The sequence below is a fragment of the Periplaneta americana genome, chromosome 14, assembly GCF_040183065.1.
Source record: "Periplaneta americana isolate PAMFEO1 chromosome 14, P.americana_PAMFEO1_priV1, whole genome shotgun sequence".
NCBI classification, from domain to species: domain Eukaryota; kingdom Metazoa; phylum Arthropoda; class Insecta; order Blattodea; family Blattidae; genus Periplaneta; species Periplaneta americana.
The window spans coordinates 42,407,057-42,427,460 of NC_091130.1; the positions used below are offsets into that span (position 1 = coordinate 42,407,057).

General features: G+C 35.9%; 1 protein-coding gene across 4 annotated transcripts in view; it reads right to left on the reverse strand.

Moving 5' to 3' along the window:
* zfh2 (Zn finger homeodomain 2) overlaps positions 1 to 20,404 on the reverse strand; it is a 570,193-nt gene that overhangs the window by 355,594 nt on the left and 194,195 nt on the right. For all 4 annotated transcript variants that reach the window (XM_069845224.1, XM_069845222.1, XM_069845225.1 and 1 more), the window contains exon 3: positions 4,614 to 8,515. In XM_069845224.1, the coding sequence (XP_069701325.1) occupies positions 4,614 to 8,515 (3,902 nt within the window). The remainder of the gene's footprint in view (positions 1 to 4,613; positions 8,516 to 20,404) is intronic.

A 20,404-nucleotide genomic window follows, 5' to 3' on the forward strand; every position in this document is an offset into this window, starting at 1 on the left:
TGAGTTATTAAACTTTCTTATTGGTAAATTTTGTCCCGGACACCAGGTATTTTGAAATAAATAATATATAATACTACCGTTTTTCTCGGCGCGATTGTACAGTACTGTACATGACTGTACTTGTGAATGTTAGTATATCGGCAAGGGTAGATGACCAGATCTCACCCTTGCACAAGCTGGCCTTCGAGCTTTTGTAAAAACACGACTTTCTTTCTATAGTTAAGGTAGTCAATTCTATTGAAAAATTTTGTCAGCTTGACGAGAGTGGCGAGTTACTTATTAATTAGTTATTATCTGTTTGGTTTAGGTGAATATTTGCAGTTTTCCTCTCAAGACCAACAGTATATAAATAGTTTTTGTAAATGTGCTCGCAGACTTAATGTCTTAATCGTAAAATAAATTTGATTGACAAAGTTATTTAATCAGCAATAAATTTTGACACGTATTTTTTTAAAAGAAACGAATTTCGTCCATTGTTGTGCACGCGTTCTCCTTCTGCTACTTTTATTGTGAAGTCAGTTTTCATTCATTCATTATGAGCAGGCTTATGTGAGATGTTGGTGTTAAACTGTGTGTTAATAACCACGTGTCCTTGATTCCCAACATAATACTACTAATAATTTTAATCATAACTTCGTCCCGCAGGAATTTTTTATATGCCAATAAATCTACTGACATGAGTATGTTGCATTTAAGCAATCTCTAGCACAGAAGGCCAGCGCTATACCGACTGCGCTACACGGGTCGACTTTATTGTTGAATATAATTAATATTACCAGAATTAAGTTTATATCACATTAACGTGAACTTACACCTAATTTGTTCAAAAACTGTTTAAAATAACTGAATAAATAGTAAATATTTCTGACATATACATCGGTTTTTATTTATAGAGGGAATAGAACGTAATGAATCCATTCACAGAATATGATTCGATTCAAGTTGGAGAACCTAGTCCAGGGAACAGCAAATTCCCTCAACCTTGCGACAACAAGTTATTATTGTAATTGTACACATCTAATACCTTCCACATAAGTCAAATATTTAGGAATTATTATAGATCAGCATTTACGTTGGGATAAACAAATTGATTTTATGTGTACAAGTATAAGAAAGACAATTTATAAATTCATAATACTTCGAAATTTTATCACTAAGGAGGCATTGAGAATATTTTTAGCTTTAGTACAATCATAAATACAATATGGTATAATAAATTGGGGTGGAGTAGCATCATCTGTACTTAATCCATGAATTTTATTACGCAGAAGATTAATAAAAAATTGTCTAACCAAAAATATGGATTACCCATCAAATTTAATTCATACAGATTTTAAAGTATTAACTACTGAAGAAATTTATGAATATAGTTTACTAATTTACTACCACAGAAATCAAATGAAAACATAAATCTAATCGGCATGAATATCGTACTCGAAGACAAAAGTCTACTTTCCCATTCATTGAGCCTAAATGTCACACAAGTGCAGCTCTTAAACATGATGCTAGTTTTGGCCCAAGACTTTATTATAATAAAATTACAAACCATTTTCCAAATTTGAAATATTTTAAAATTGAAGCTTTTAAAAAAGAAATTTATAAAATTATTCATGATATATAATATTAACAAATGTGTGTATTTTTTTAACTTTTATTTCTGTCGACTATATTCATGTTTTTATTGAATATCACTGGCTTCTCTCCGATTGTCAATTAATATTAAATGTGTTTTTTCTCTCCTTTCACTTTTTTTTTGCTCTTGTGTGTTATTTATTGGTTTGAATTAAGTTACTTACTGTATTTAGTAAACTGTCCTTGTAAATTTTATGTTATATTATTGGCTAAGACCACACCGCGCACAAGCTTGGCTCTTACTGTAGTGGCTAGAAATATTTTTGTTTTATAATTTTAATTTGTACTCACTAGCTAGCTAGTTAAATAAATTAAACGAGCTAAAATACAAGTAATCACGCGAAAACATTTGATAGCCTAAGTGCAAAGTGAGTGATCGTGAGGATGTGGAAATATGGTCTGCAAAAGAAGTCTTAGGTCATGACTAGAGTGGCGTTATTATAAACCGCAGTTCTATATCGCGATGTCGTAAGCGTTTGCGAAGTGAAGTAAGTACAAAGCCCTTAAAAAAATTCAATGAACTTGGCTTAGATTCAATCACCGTTCATTGGGATGGAAAAACACTTCCGGCTGTTATCGGTAAGGACCAAATAGATAGGCTTTCAATGATCATAACTTCAGGTACAATTCGGGTAGTGGACAACATCAAACTGAAGCTGATTACTAGAAGAGTAGAAAATCACTGAAAAAAGTGCAAGCGCTCTGTTTGATACAACGGAGGTCAACACAGTTCGTTTTCAAGGTGCTTGTGTGTTAGCTACCTAAACAGAAATTAGGGAGAGATATTCTCTATTTACCATGTAGGCATCATATCTCTGAAACTACTTTGAAGGGGCAGTTATTCCAATTTTCAAGAAATTCCAGGAAAGTTCGTCTAAAATAAGTACATTTCTGTTGAAACTAAAATACTGGTGCTATGAAATGGAAGTCTAGAAGGAAATATAAAAAAGTTATCAGCTGAACGAAAGTTCTAAGATCACTATTTAGAAAAAGGCATTGAAAACTTTATTCCTCAAGAGTCAAGGAGATTTTTTGAATGGTTTTCAATAAATTCTGACTACTTGCAAAAGCATCCATCAGAATGGGAAAATAACGAGCTTTTCCAGAAAGGGATACATATCGCAAAATATTTTAAAGAACAGTAAATGATGCAGCAGAACAGGTAGTGAAACTGATGACAGACTTCAACAATATGCTCACAACAGAAGCAGAAGAAAAACATTTTATTCCGCAAACTGTGTCCGAATATCGGCACCAATATTCAGATGTGAAGAAAGCAATTACATTTAAAGACTTTTAAGAACAATAGAAGCATTAATGGTGAAGGATAACATAAAATATTACAAATATTTCACTATAGAAACTTAAGGAAATGTTTAAAACTTCAATTCAAATGCACCACGTCTTCTTGTCACCCAATTCCTCCCATTTTTTCAGGGAATTATTTTCTCAGTATGTATAACAATTCTAGGGGGTGTCTTTAAATCTTTACGGATAATAAAAATCCAATTATATGGCTAATACCACCCTTGTGTACTCTAGACAACAGTTCTATAGATTAGGCCTATGTAAGAAATCTCAACTAGTTTCTATATCCTTTGTATCATATTTTTCATACCACTGGCCTGTACTCGACAAAATCATGGTGATAAATGGCAACAAATGAATGCAGTCACTGAATTTAACCATTGTTCTATTTCTCAGCCTGGAATCCCAAGACGTATTCTAGCCTACGTTCAAAACATACGTCTGATTTCGAGACGCAGGCTACTATCGATTTTTTTCTTAAAGGAAGACAGAAATTACTATTTAACATTGGAAGTTTAGCATGCAAAATATGAATAATTAAGTATATCAGCTACACATAAATAAAAGACAACTATTTACACTAAAATTAATATACAGAAATGTACCTGAAGTACCTACATCTATTCAATTATCAACTCACTTGACAATATGTGTCAGAAGAAGAACAACTGTTTGTATGCATCTGAAGTCTGATTAGTATAATATATAGCTAATCGGCTATGTATGCAATGGAGGGGGGAAGGAACTAGTCACCCTACCCCATTATCTCCTGGCCTAGTTTCCTCATAAGTGGTACCTTGTTGGTATCACTTTTGAAGTTCAGATCTGTCTTCGGACAGTTGACTACACAAACAACATACTAAAATGTTCATATATGTAAGCTCACATTTTTTTCCCGCGAATCTTGAATATATTTTAAGAGTTTTATGTTGGTATTTTAAAACTAATAGATGCACATTAACAAATAGTGGTATTTTACGAATAAAAAAATTAAGAAGAGTATGCCAAGTCTTTTTAGTGTTATCGAGTTCATGTTTAGGAAATCTAAATTCCAAAAACGTTATATCGTTAATACCCTGAATAAAATTGTTTAAATTTGTTCTAATAAATCCATTTAGAGCATAAATACAAGCCAATTAAATAATTGAATAATTTCACTGCAAATAATCCGCACACATCCAATAGTTATGGCTTTCTTAAAGATATTTGGAACTCGTACAAAATTCGTCATAGAAAATACGAATTATTTGTAAAGAAAAAGTTAACAGAAAAGGGGTTCAATATGTGAAATTTTTTTAGTAACTAACTACTGTATACAGAGAAATATAAATAATATTACAGAATGTTATTTGCTACATTATTTTCGCATTCATAATTACTAAAAAAAATATTATCTTGAAAATTTAATGCCAAAATAAAATCAATAATAATAATAATAATAATAATAATAATAATAATAATAATAATAATAATAATAATAATAATATTAATAATAATAATGAATCCTCAGATTTCATCTTCCAAAACATAGGTATTCGAAAACGACATGACATGCCATAAATAATTTCGAACTGAAAAAAAGTGGAGCTAAGCGATACTCCATCAGTAACTGAAAATTAATGCACGTCTAGAATTAGAAATAGTTTCATTCACATACAAGTGACGTTTCTTACCGCTTGTTGTTGCTGCTGAAGTAGGTGCTGTTGTTGCTTGGCAAGAAGCGCTCCTGGATCCATTCCCGCGGCCGCCTGGGGAGAGAACAGGGGATTTTGCGCCTGAGCGAGGGACAGCGGGTCGAAAGGCGGTGGCGGCATCATCATGGGCACGAGCGGCGGTTGCAGGTTCATCGCCGCCAGAGCGTTCATGTTGAGACCGAGTGGAAGTCCCATGCCCAGACCAGCCATCCCCATCATCATGGGGTTGCCGAATTGCTGCAGCTGCTGCTGGAGCTGTGAGGCCGCCATCACGTTCAGCGCCGCCTGCATCTCGCTCATCTGCTGAGCCAGCGACATGGACAGATTAGAGTTGGCGTTGCTCGCAGCGGCCGCCGCTGCACCCGGACCTCCCATATTGCCCGTTGCTGCGGCAACGGCGGCCGCCATTGATGTGGAAAGCGTGGCGGGGATGGAATCCGTGCTGGACGCCGGTGTTGAGGAAGCTGTCGGGGTGCTGGGAGCAGTTGTCGGCATCTCTGGCGGTGTTCCTTGCACCTGCACCTGCTGCTGTTGCTGCTGTTGTTGTTGCTGATGTTGCTGTTGTTGCTGCTGGGCTATTTTAGCTTGCACTGCTTCCTTGCTGTCCTCGACATCTTTCTCCGGCGTCAAGTCGATAGTAGGAGGTATGTTCGTGGAGCAACTGTTTCCAGTCGAAGTGGCCACAGAGTGTTGCCCGGTCGGTGTGGTCACCACGGGCGTGCCTGTAGGGGTGGTCGATGTCGCTGCAGTAACTACGACTGTCTTCTTCTCGTACTCCGATTTGAACTGCTGAGCATATTTTTCGAGGAACTCTGGTGGGACTAAATCCCTATGAACTTCTTCGCAGTGGGCCTTGAGAACCCAAACGCTTGAAAATTCTTTCCGGCAGTGTTGGCATACTGACTTCGCTACCTCTGGCAAATCCTGTTCGATGTGCACCACCGGTTCGTCCTCCAGCTTGATGACAACAGGCTGCTGTGGTTGCTCCTCCTGTTCCTCCACCACAGGCGTCGGTGTACAGGCGACTGGTAGCATCATCTCTTCTTCTTCTCGTTCTTTCCTCTGCCGCCTTTGGTGATTTTCGTTGAACTGCATAACCAGATCAAACCCAAAGCTCTCCAGCAAATGTTTGTACACCTGAGATGACTTCTTCCCCGGCATTGACAACCTCATAAAAGGTTCGTCTTGCGGTGTCGTGGGGACGGGCGGTGGGGTCTTTGCACTGGGTTGAGGGGAGCTGTGAGGCGCCTGTGATGTAACTGAAACGCTCGAGTTCTGAGGCGGTGCTGGAAGTGGAGGAAACAGTGTCATGGGGCTACCGAAGAGGCAATACAGTTGCTGGTGGGTGTTGAGCTGCTCTTGGCTGACGAACAATGCGCTGCATCTCTGACAGGAGAGCATACCGTGCTGTTGCTGCTGCTGAGGCGACGGTGGCGCTTGAGTGTGGTGGTGGTGATGACTCGGTATCGAATTAGTTGTACTTGTTGTCGTAGCGTTATTCGTTAAACTATTAGGAACTGATGACATGATCGGGTTGGTTGTCGTTGCTACTGAAGCAGACGCAGCCGCAGCGGAGGACTGAGGAACTATGTTACTGCCCGCTATGGGAGAAGATCCCGGGGCAAGAGACGGCACTTGCGAGGTGACGCCGCTGCTGCTGGTACCGCTACTACCGCCCGATGAGGGCGACGTCAACGAAGACGAAGACAATTGCTGCTGTTGGTGTTTTGGTGAGGAACCTAGAATGTCTTGCAACATCTTTTTATGTTGGTCCTGTGCTTTCTGAGGCTCCGGTTGCTCGATGAGTGGTTTGCTCAAGTCGATCTGACCGGTTATAGCCAAGTCCTGCAACTTAGAGGCTCTAGTTTGGTGTAGCACAGATCTCATGTGGATATCAAGCGTTGATCCTTGACTGTAAGCAACTTTGCATATATTACACTTATATGGCTTCTTATCATCGTCGTCACAGACTGAAGATGACTTTGGAGTCGGTGGCGGTGTCACTCCAAGACTGGCTGCTAAGGCGGCTGCTGCAGACGCAGCTGCGTGCGGAGACACTGCGGATACTCCGTTGTTGTTATTGTTGTTCTGCTGCTGCTGTTGTTCCTGCATGGCTCGCTTCAGCTTGTGTAAATGACTGACGGAATTATAGTGTACCAGAAGAATATTTTTCTGCGTAAACGACTCTTTGCACACGTCACATTTGTAAGGTCTATTCGGATCCAAATACTTCTCCATAGGGTAACTCAGCTTTTCTCCTTTGCGATGAAGTAATGTCTTATTGTGACTTGTCAGATAGCTCTGACGAGTGAAAGCAACCTTACAGCGATGACACTTGTACTTGCGGTTTGGATCGTTGTAGCTATCTTCGGCTATTGCTTGACTGTTGAGGTAATCCTCTAGGAACTGCTGCTCTTTATAAACGACGGAGTCGTCACTATTTTCACCGTCACCGACATTACTCCCCATGCCATCATCTTGATTGTGACTCTGATCTTTACTAGGACTCTCATCTACATCCATAATGTCGTCAGATTCCATCTTCAGACTCTCTTTCTTTAATAGGTCGTTTGTTGAAGGATCAAGAACCTGCCCACTGAGACCGGCCAGGAGGAGGGGATTGCTCATCAGACTTTGTTTGTAAGCTGCCAATTCGTCTTCAGATAACTCAGAGTGAGATGTTTCTACGTGTTTGTGGAGGGCCAAAACTGAACGAAAGCTGCGGCCGCAAAGTACACATTTGGTGGCGTCACGTATAAGATGATACTGAGAGTGAAGCTGCAGTTTCTCCATAGTCTTGAAAGCGAGGCTGCACTGATTGCATCTATATTTATAGACATGCTTCTCCGAAACAGCGATCGTCTGCTGGACACCTGGGGTGGAAGTCACACCTGGACCTCCACCACGAGCGTGAATTTCACGAAAGTGCATCTGAAGACTATGAGCAGTGGGAAAATACTGATTACATCCTTTCTTCCAACACAGGTAACCAGGTCCACTGGGTGTCTGCTTTATTTCCAAGTGCCCTGTTTCATTCTGATGCATGCACAATTCATCAAAGTTCCTACAGCTCTTGAAACATGTCTGACACCTGAATTCATCCATATCCATTTGTTCATCTGGCGACGGTGACAGGAGATCAGGATGTGTTGCATCGTCTCTATCCTCGCTACAGTTGACATCAGAGTGATTCTGCTTGCCACTCAGGTCCAGATCCTTACCGCCAGATGATGAACCTGCTGAGCTGGTTGCAGATGAAGGACTGATCATCTGATTGTGGTGGGAATTCGGACCGGGAGGAGTCTGCTGCTGGGAGTGATGTTGCTGATGCTGCTGCTGTTGTGACTGGGGTGTTGACGGTGCTGATCTGCTGACAGCGTTCAGCCAATGGGACTGGTCGACTAGAAGCAGGAGCCTCTGAAGTCCTTCAGAATTGACGCTATGTATCTGCATGACGTGACGCTCAAGTTGAGATCGGTCTCGGAAGCCATCCTGGCACAGCGGGCACAGGAAGTCGCGAGCAGGAGACGATGATGGAGGTGAGGGTTCGGACTGGGAGTGTTGGGCAAGCACATGGGCCTGGATTCGCATCTCGGAACTGTTGGTGTAGTTACAGTACGGACACATGTGCTGCTGAGGAGTTGACTGTTGCTGCTGTTGCGGCTGCTGTTGGTGATGATGCTGATGATGGTGGTGATCAGACTCCTCTGGCTCCTGTTGTTGCTGATCCAGAGGGAACTTCATTATCATATCTTTATTTGACTCACTCTTGCAACTTTGTTCTCTGCTCTGCTGTTGCTGCTGCTGCTGTTGTTGATGTTGTTGTTGCTGTTGTTGTTGCTGCTGTTGTTGTTGATGTTGAAGTTGCGAATCCTTCCGATCTGTAAATTGAATTAGAAAATGATTTTATGAGAACTGCGGAATTATTGAGCAGTTTGTATTTGTTTAAAATTATTATATTCAATGGTTTTCAAAAAAGTGTTATGTAATAGTTTACATAACATGACTGTATTATAGAGAAGTCAAATTTACGTATATAAATTTCACTACTTAGATATGTTTTAATTATATATTCTGCATTTAATTTTATAAAAATAAAACTCATAAGAAGAACAGAGTACCTGTACTAAAAAGCTTGATATATTAATCTAGTCATATCCTATCAATTAATTTTTATTAAATGTCTTACATCGAAGAAGAGATAGTGTGATATCAATCAACTGCGTAATAAGCTTCCAATTCTGCTGAATTTTTAAGTGAATTTCATACAAAAGTTCAACCAAGTTATAAAGTATTTTACACATTTGCACATGGCATAAGAAATGTATGAAACTGGAATAATTATTAAGGATTCATTTCGAGGTTAACTCTTAATTATAAGTATTAAGTTGATTTCTCTTCAAATTCTTTTATTTTTAATTCACAGGCTATTCCGATACTGCGAGATTTTGATATGACTACATAAGAAGTGGATTAAGATTGGCATAGAAAACTGAAATACTATATAACTACTCGTCATTGTTATTTTGTGTACACATATTTAACTAGATCTCTTGGGAATCCAACGTTAACTCGCTGTGGGTCTACTACTTGGCTGAGGATTATAGAAGCCTGTCCCGGTTACAAGATTACATTATGCCCAATTGGTCCCCAACTTTCAAGGCGTCTTCAATGCAGTCGCTTCTTTTACGGTCTGTAGTTCAACATTAGTTTTAGAAATATCTTTAGTAGTATTCTTTTTGCATAGTCGAAACATTTTCCTCCATATCTCTGAATGGGTTTAATTATTTGTTAGTCCTAATTCTCATCGAATATCATTCTGTACATTGTCTGTCAATCTATATCCCGCTATTGATCTAAAAAGTATCATATCCTCTTTTGTCCTGTAGTTAACGTCCAACATTCTAAGCAATACAAAATAATTGGGACGGTCATCTTATATATCTTAAGCATTGTTTCTATCTGGTATTATACTATTAATGTATGTCTTACCGTTCCACAGAACTAGTGAAACTTGTATCTGATTATATATTTTTACATTGGTTTGGTTTCCAGCGCAATGTAACAACCCCTAACATGGAGGACTGGGCAGTTTGATATGGACTGTCTTAACATAGAGCGGTGATCTTTACAGAAAATAACGAACCACCTATGTTCGCACTATTTATTGACTGCTGGGTCTTGATCCGCTGTGTTTGTTTAAAAACAAGGCCATCTCTTGCAGGATGTGGTTTTCACCACGCATAGGCGATCTTGATTATAGCATCATGAGAGGAAAGATCTTGCATACCTTCTCAGCTTGAAGCTAGATATTACGAGGATCATTGTAAAGTCAACCTGTCCCAAGGTTCTAACCCTGATCTGAATAAAAACTTATTGAAATTTTATTTTTATATGAACTGAGCAAAGAATTTAATTCTAAAATACAAGAAATTTACATTTGTAGGATGTCTAGTGTCCTATCTGAAGAATCTCCTCCTACCCGCAGTTCTAGGTCGAAAAAGGGGAGATTAAACCGAGTAAGAAAGAAGGAAGGAAAGGAAGAAAGAAATGTGACCTTTCCCTAAGATTATACTAAAACTATCCAGAGCTTTTCCACTTCGATCGAGGACATAATTCATAGAAATAAATAACAATACAGCTGTTTTAATTCATTATTTAGTGACAATCGCTTCAAATGGTAATCAGATCGACACATGTCTGGAAGGAGGCTACAAACATCTCAAAAGAGACTTTATTAGGCGTTTACGATTACGCAAAAAAGTATAAATGAACAGATTTTGATAACAATCATATTATATACTTGTACCATTCCGATGAAACTGCAAAGAATGTGTTGCCATATGTCCCGGTTTTCCGGGATTGTCACCGCTTTTGTTTCCACTGTCCCGATAAATTCGTTCGGGACGGTCAGAAGTCCCGATTTTGAGTTGGTTTACAGCTTCTCTGTATTTTAAGGTTACTACAATATACTGGATCTATTGTGTCATTTAGCAGAACTTGTTGAAAACTTTAAATAGTGATACAGAAGTGCTATAATGATATAGAAGAGACATTGACTTAACCCAAAAAAAAAAAAAAGGTGAAGCTTTTAGGATCTGCAGTGTATCTATGTGAGTACGAACTTGGGTGTTCATGAATGGGAAAGCGGAAAAGTTCAATACAAGTGGATTACATTTTTTGAGATTGTAAACCATATAGAATAGTGTTCAGAATTATTGGAAATCTGTCAGTATATTTTCGCTGTGCCTGCTCACAATGCAAATTTTGAACGCAAATTTTCTCTGATACTTACTTATGGCTTTTAAGGAACCCGGAGGTTCATTGCCGCCCTCACATAAACCCGCCATAGGTCCGTATCCTGAGCAAGATTAATCCATTCCCTACCATCATATCCCACCTCCCTCAAATCTATTTTAATATTATCCTCCCATCTACGACTCGGCCCCCCCAAAGGTCTTATTCCCTCCCGCCTCCCAACTGACACTCTATATGCATTTCTGGATTCGCCCATACGTGCTACATACCCTGTCCATCTCAAACGTCTGGATTTGATGTTTATAATTATGTCAGGTGAAGAATAAAATGCATGCAGTTCTGCGTTGTGTGATGGCAGCTAAAAATAAATTTTTGCACAATGAGCGGATGTTTTAATTACATGCCCCGGTTTAATTCCAAAGTTTATGGCAACCATGTCAAAGACTGATATAGGCCTATAATGGGCCTATTTACTATAATCGTAATAAGTCACTTAACGCCGTGTCGAAAATGCGATTAAATGTTTATAACTATCGTTATTAAGCTGTATATTTACAACCCACCAACCAGCGAAGTACACAGAACAATGACCTCGATTGTAATACCATAAACATCTTTATAATCTCAAAGGAGTCTGAACAGACACTTGTTTCTAACGCAACTGCTTAATAAGTTATTGCGCGTTTAATATTTTTTCTCATAATTGTTAAAAATGCTGAATAGCAGTCTGATATATAAGAAATTACTTCGAAGACTGTCACAAACAATATCACAGTAGCGGATATTTTACATTTAATTCCATGCATGTATTAAGATATTTCTAACAGTTGGTTCTGCAAGCCTACCAATTTTGTGTCTTTTACAATTATTTTATAGTACATTATGCAACGAGCCTATAATGATAGTAATTAAGAAGCGAGTATGGATGTTTATGAAACAAGCGCAAGCGAGTTTCATAATTTTCATACGAGCTTCTTAATTACCATTATAGGCGAGTTTCATACGACTTTTTATGCTCGACTATATTTCTAACTTGAAATTATTCATTTTATTTGTATCTAACTGACCTTGAGCAATACCTCGTAAATTGTGAGATGTGCGCAGACGCGAAAGTATTGATTTTTTCCCGAGGAACAGATGTCCACATTGACCTTGATAGCCTATAAGAACCTACAGAGTAAACTAAATATTAACTTTGATATAACATTGAAATTAAATTAGACATTGAAAAACGAGATGACAAATTGAATTTATTTGAATATTATTTACAATTAACGCTAATTATTATAGTAACAGAACATAACCTTCTGCGACAGTATTGGATTTCCAGCCTCCGTGACTTTTCGCTAATTCTCTTTCCATTGCATATCCGAGAATAATCGATACTTGCGGTTTTATAACGGTACAAAGCTGACTTGTCATTGGCTGAGGTTTTATAACGGTACAAAGCTGACTTGTCATTGGCTGAACACCTGTACTTTAATGAGTAGGTGTACTTTAATGACATGCATTAAAGGACTGCTACCAGGTGTATAATTACTACATTTCGGCATGGTCGCGCATAAAATAATTTATCTAATTCTATGTATTGACGAAAGGCGCTTATTTGGTTTTAATAGGCCTATTATGTAAGTTGTGTTCTTTTTGCATACATGTTTTAGTTATTATTGTGACACAAACCGAAAGTTATATGGGAAAAGAAAGACTTTTGAAAATATTAAACTACTAATTCGTAATTAATTACTAGACGATAAAAATGACTAGAATATATGTCACGAATATCATGGTATATAAAAGCAAGTTGCCGTTTTGCCGTTAAATTCACGAACTCTAAGTCTGCTGTCATATTGAATATAATATCTTGGGATAGAATCATAAATACACAGTAAATAACATACTCGTACAGAATATAACGCAAACTATATCTATATCGCATCATATTTCATTCGCATTTACAAAGAAAGTATGAAAATATTATTTAAGAAATAAAATATTTATAGCCATCTAGTTATAATTACGTAAAAACACATTTACAGCAAACAACGGAATAACAGAAATATCCTTTAAATTGTGACAGTCCGTAAGACAAAATCTCTTGACTAAGGCCTCTTGATTCCGAGGAAATCAAAGTTGATTAATTATTTGTGAGATTACTAACAATAATGTTAGGTTATATTGTTCTTCATTAATTTGTGGAAACAAATGCAACTCATCAACGTCAAGACAGAAGTGACAATATGAAAACGACAATATTTTAGCGATAAGTGGCTCTAATTCGTTGAAATTCAACGGATTTTTCCTACTTCATTAGTGAATTAGTATGCGAGTGAAGTAATGGCAAATTAATTTATTTTTAATAATAATTCCCCAATGCATTGTTGGAGGTTTAATAATATTAACACATTTTAAAAATTAAATAAGCATCACATCTTATAACCTTCTTTAAATTATTCAATATTAGACTAATAATAATAATAATAATAATAATAATAATAATAATAATAATAATAATAATAATAATAATGAGCGGTTTTCCTGCTATATCTGGAATTTTGAGTGTTAGTTTGGGGAATAAAATGTATTAAATTTGTATTGCTCATATAGGGACCTGATGGATTTTCTTTAACACTCGCAGCGGTAGAGAGAAGAATCCAAAAAGGATAGCTGCCCTTGAAAAAGGGGTACCGAGCGGTAACAGCACCTAAATTAACTGTAGATCAACAATATTTTATTTTAAATTTAAATTTTATTTTTATTTTATTTTAATTTAATTTTTATTTTACATTGACAATATACTGTAGCAATTTAGCAGTTTCTGGACTGTTTCTTAGCAAGTTTTTAAGAATCGAGTTGGCAACACTGCTGAGCGTTTAAACAATTTAGGAGATATATATATATCTTCATTTTCCGCTTTTTGTAAATACTCCATTCTTTCTAACATGCATTCTGCCCAAGTATCCTGTTTCTGTAACTTTATTAGATCTTCCTACCGATGAATTCACAGATATGTAATTTAGAATGTGACAGAGGTTAAGTGCTTACAGGAAAATCTTTTGAAACCACATTGTTCTATTTACTCCTGTATTCACGTTTATGGTTTAAATGTAGTGGCAGTTTTAGTTTTTTATTTTCAAAATGTTATTTGCAGCCAATATTTTCCAGTCACTGATATACAAATGGTCCAAGAAGTCAACATAGGTCAAACCAGTTTATTAATTATATTTAATATAATATAATATAATATAATATAATATAATATAATATAATATAATATAATATAATATAATATAATATAATATAATATAATATAATATAATAATATTTTTCCGAGCTATCTAATTCAGCTATGATTCTCATAGAAGAGTCGATATAATTGCCATCAATAGAAGAACCCAAAAAGCGATGGTCTTAGACCCTACGATTTGCTTTGAACGAGACACGAATCAAGCACTGCAGATAAATGATGACAAGCGAGCTAAATATGTACCTTGTCTTCCATACCTCAGTGAAAAATATGGCATTTCGCTTTACAACTGGGATGTTACAGGCTTACTATTTGGAGCGAGGGGTTGTTTACCAAAATTTACATGTAATATCCTTAAATCCTTTAAACTTCCCTTTTATGAGGTTCAGAAGATTGTGATGGAAATTCTGAATGCCTCTCTTCAAATTCTACACTATCATCTATATGTTAACACGTAAATGTTTGTTTTAATGTACAAATCGAATCATTATTTTGCTCGTTTCATTTCCCTTTATCTTTTATGTTTGTTAATTCTGGATCCCAGTGTCAACCTCACTTGAGGACGGATGATTTGAAATCTATGTGTTCCTTAACCGATTATCTCAAATTTTATCTTAAGAAGTCCCTTTCGAAATCCTCCAATAAAAGTTTAATTATCCACATCGCTTCATGTTTTATTTTTACTTCTAAAAATCATTGTCACAAAAAGCACTACAAAAAAGGATATAAGAAAGTGCTTCGTAATTTGTTAAGATAATTTGATAATTTCCACAGAAATAATTGCAGCAAAATGACTCAGTTTCTAAACAGGGCAAGCGCCCAACAGCTGTCATTTGTTTACAGTCTCATTGTTGTCAAATCCAACAAGCTGTCTGCTTCATAGCAGGGAAATTATAAGTAAAATAAAAACCTCTGGCACCTTGTAGATTGTAATCTTTATGAGAAACTAGACATCTGAAAACTATCATTAGTGTAAGTACGGTTCTTAGGAACAGGCTTCGGAGATGTTAAATACGTGCTAATGTGGCAACATGGCAGTGTCTTTTTTTTGTAATTACGTTACCCCCCCCCCACCGCATTTAGTGAGTACACTTCCGCGTTCATTTGAATTCACGGTTACAATAATATAATGGGGAACGGCTAGCAGGTGTCATAATTATGATTGTGAACATGAGTTTAGTCAACTCGACACTTCTTGAAGAATGTGTTTGTTCGTTACGGTACACTCATTCCGAAATGACAACAATGCGTCAATACCTCGGGAGAGAGATCAGCAGATAATGAACTGACTCTCGTGCATGAAGTGGCATGAAAAACGCTTCAGATCATCACGAGCTTGGTAAACTTTCTGTACGAGAGCACTTCTCCCTGCTATCCGCTCAACAAGGGAGATCAAACGAAATTGTGTTGAGAGATGGTGATGAATCTTTGTGTAGAGGACTGAGAGAAGTTAATGAAACAGTTTAATTCGTTAATCTTCTATGCTACTTACCTATTAGAGTTCTACGAAATGATTATTTGGCCGTTTTTCAGTCTATTATTCAATATGATATTATTGTTTGGTGTGGAAGTACAAAAATGAATCCTAGTCCGTTAAATTTACTACAAAAACGAATAATTAAAATTTGTTTGAAGAAATATTTTGATTATCCAACTAAATTAATTTATTCTGAATTTAATGTATTTAATATTCAACAAATTTATAAATATACTGTGTTAAAATTTTATCATAAAATTCGTGATGTTTATATTACAGGTACATAATCATGACACAAAACGAAATAATAATTCAACATCAGTAGAATCTAAGGATGCTATTCATAGACATTTCGCTAGCCCGCGCTACGAGCGTGCTAAACTAGCCCCGGCTATCGACTGGTTACTAGTACAGGATTCATATTATATCATATCGCTAACATTGATTTATGAATACGAAAAGCGTTAGTTCGCTGATCATCCACCGCAAGCCCGCGCTAAGAATAAATGTTTCACATCTGCTGGTCTAAAGCATAGCATTAATTTTGACCTCGGTTGTATAATTCTTTAGCTAAATTACACCCAGAACTTCTAACACGTAACCCACTGACATATAACAAGAAAATTAGAAACGTGTTAATGTCTTCAATTCGATTAAATAAATTTACAGCCTATGTGTATGAATTAATCATCTATATTATATTTGTATTCTATAATTTCGGAAAAAAAAAAAAAAATATATATATATATATATATATATATTCCATAAATTGCCCTACTTTATTCACGTACGATATTATTCTGCTCTTTGTTAATATTATATTATATAATTTCTTTTTAGCTGTAATTTTAATTTTAGTTCCTATTTTATTTTATTTGAAGAGTCCACTGCAAGAATGATGGATGTCACTTTATTGTCTAAAATGAATCAAGACTGTTAATGCATAGCTTAAGACATATAGAATGTACATACAGAGTTATATGGCATTAACACTGAGTGTCCACACCTGTGGAGTAACGGTCAGCGCGTCTGGCCGCGAAACCAGGTGGCCCGGGTTCGAATCCCGGTCGGGGCAAGTTACCTGGTTAAGGTTTTTTCCGGGGTTTTGCCTCAAACCAATACGAGCAAATGCTGGGTAGCTTTCGGTGCTGGACCCCGGACTCATTTCACCGGCATTATCACCTTCATTTCATTCATACGCTAAATAACCTAGATGTTGACACAGCGTCGTAAAATAACCCAATAAAATAAAAAAAAAAAACACTGACAGTCATTGTCCAGAAATGATCGGAAAATCACAGTTAAGCTTTGAGCGCTAAGCATTTCAAACTTTCAATTGCTTCTCCTGCAAAATGTATTCCAAATGACATTCATCATTCTTGCAGTGGACTCTTCATTTTCTATATTTCTCTTATATTTATTTATTTATTTATTTATTTATTTATTTATTTATTTATTTATTTATTTATTTATTTATTTATTTATTTATTTATTTATTTATTTATTTATTTATTTCATCAATCTTTGTTCACGTCATGGCGGATTAGATGTCTTCCAGTTCTTAATCCGCTATCACTCTCTATATAAATATTAAAAAAACTAACATCTTTCTCTTATATTAATAATATACTATATTATATAATTTCATTCCAGCTGTAATTTTAATTTTAATTCCTATTTTGTTTTATTTTCTATATTCCTCTTATATTAATAATATCTGAACTGCGACCGAACACGAGCACTGCTCATTCGGACCTCAAATTTTGTTAATATTATTGTATCCTCTTTTTATATTAATTGTATTATTTTATTTCTATTTCTATTGTTGTATTTATATTTTGTAATCTGATGTATTATTCTGTATTATATGATCTGTTCTGTATTATTATATAAATTTGTACTTGACCATTTGAAATTTGAAAAAAAAAAAAAAAAAAAAAAGAGACAAAAAGTTTTCATATTGTATATATGGATATAGATTTCTGAGTTTTTATTTGTTTATTTCATTAATTAATTTTTCAGCTTAGAACACTGAAATCTTCCCCGCGACTGCGGTATAAAAGAAACCAAGACAATGGCCAAGAAAATAAAAAAAGCACTAGAACGATTATATTATTCAACTAAAACATTGCCGAAAAGAAGCAGGAGAAGGTAATGAGGAAAAATACAAATTAAGAAGACCTATTAACCCGTTACTGCTCAGTGGCAACTGTAGTTGATGTTAGATCAAAAAGAGAATAATATGTTGAAATGAGGATGACGAAAAGGAGAATGCGAGAATGAGATGTGGAAGTAAAAGAAAAGAGAAATGAGAAAAATAAGGCGATGATGAATAATCGCGAACAGTGACAAGAAATGAAACAGAATAGCTCTATAGTTCGGGAAACTCAACACCGGCCAGTAATGTGAGAGTCATTTTATGATTTCCAGGACTCCCTGCTTGGAATCGAAGTCGTAACCACCCACGCCCACTGCCGCTCACTCAGCTGAACTATCACGTCGCTGGAGGGAGCGGCATAATTAGACAATAGCTTTTAATTCGATCATAATGCGCCGCCGGTAATGAAATAATGACCCACAATTGCATGACGGAATCTATTTAACACTGAATACACCGCGTCAACAATTACCTACTCCCTTTTTTCCACGTATAGCATAATAATTGTGCTGTTATTAATTAACGAGCTTGTCAGACTGAAGTGCGAGCGAACTTAATTAGGCCGTTTTCTCAGTACTCATTTGTATTGAATCACGAATATGGGCCAAAGGTCGATTAAATATTGTAGTCGTTCTTGCCATTTTGTTCCACCTAAAGTGGTTCTAAAAGAAAGTGCCACGAAGACTTTGATGTTGCAATTGTAGAGTAGGAAAAAGTTTTTGAGTAGAACCAACCATTGTTCCCATGTGGAGGGACTTATTCCTCGATGTAGGGATTTTTCACACGATAAGAGATGTAGGGATATTTTAAAAACTAATTGAAAAAGTAGGAATTTTCAGCGTGTGTGTGCATGTTTTTTTTTTTTTGCCCTCTTATTATTCATGGACAACTATTTACTCTTAACATGGGGCAGGTAGTCAATAACATAAGGAGAAGTTCCAAATCTTCTGAATCGAAATAGCTAATGTTCTATTGTTCTGTGAATACAGTCGACTTCATTATTACGCTCAAGAGAGATGAAATGCACATTCGTGGATTCATCAGCCTTTTAGGAATCTCTCACTCATCACAACACACCTATACAATCACACACGAGCTTTTCTGATTCTATATTCACAGAGTCAGTTACAGACTACAGTTATTTTGTACCATTTTAGAATTCATTTCTTGACTTAAATTTGTTAATTATTGTTTTAATTTTGATTCTCCACCTCAAAAATTGTTTTTAGACTTTAATGTTCTTAAAATAAGACAAATTTCTTTATTGTATTAACAAAATTAATATATAAAAATCGAAATAATTTTGTATTGTATTCTCATAGTTATGAAACAAAAGCTATAAATTCTTTAAGATTGTTTGAACCAAAATGCAACACTGCTACAGTATTTAATCATAGTATTAATTTAGGCACAAGAATATATAACACATTTATATTTAAATACCCTAATCTTGTCAATTCTAATAGTTATAGTATTGAATTCAAAAAGTTAGGTATGGATTTTATAAAAATTGAAAAATTTTAAATTTCAAATTTATTCTTATTGCACAGTAGACATAACACAAATTGTATATATACTTCTTAATTTCAATTTAGAAATCCGCCTCTGAGCACGAGTTCTACTCTTTCTGGGGCGAGCTAAAGTTTTTCTGTTTATTATATTTTATGTTACAATTATTAGCAACATAAATAAATAGGTAAATAAATAAGTAAATAAATAAATAAAATGGAAATGCTTGATCTTTGATATTTACGCTTTCGCCCAATTTGTCCTTCGTAGAAAAAAACGCTGTAATTATTTAAGTTGCCAATTCTGGAACTTCTGAAACAAATTGATTAATGCCAAAATTTGTAAGTCTCAATTCATGTTTCAAAAGACAGCGAAAATTACCAAAATGTATCTTTCTCTGACGCACTCTAAAGCTTTTGTGGAATATATATTTTCTATGGAGTCTGACATTAAAACAATACATAAATTAAACAATACACAAATAAATGGTTGACTGACACTGTTTCATCACTTGTGCATATGAAACTAGACATGCGCAATAGAAGAATTGCTTAATTATTAATTAATGAAAGCATGTAAAAACGGAACAAAAGAAAGGACAAAATTATTAGACTCATAGTGGATGACAGAGGGAACAAATAACGAGGAAGCCCAATTTCAATTATAACTGTAAGTACAAACATTTATTTTTAATTTATCACCACCTTGTATAAGCCTAATTAATACATCGATCCCACCAAATGCGACCGTTTAGCTTTGATTTGAACAACGTAGGGATTTTTTTATTGATTGTGGAGATTTTTTAAACATATATAGGCATTCCCGTCTGCAAAAGAACTGGAAACACTGAAACCAACGCAATCTTTCCGGCTGCTAGCCTCAGCAGAGGGGAACGATCGTGTAATCAGTACGGACGTAACGTGTGGTCAGGATGATGAAACCCTCAGCCGTTATGGCTGGCTTACGAAAATGAATTATGGTATTCATTATAGCTCTCCAAATATCTCACGATGCTGAATGGACACCGGTCCATATACTGACTTAAATTTCATTACAAAAATTTCTTTCTCCGTAAGGTCTTCAACGAGCGTTTATTCAGTTAATGCCACTCTGAAGCAAGACGT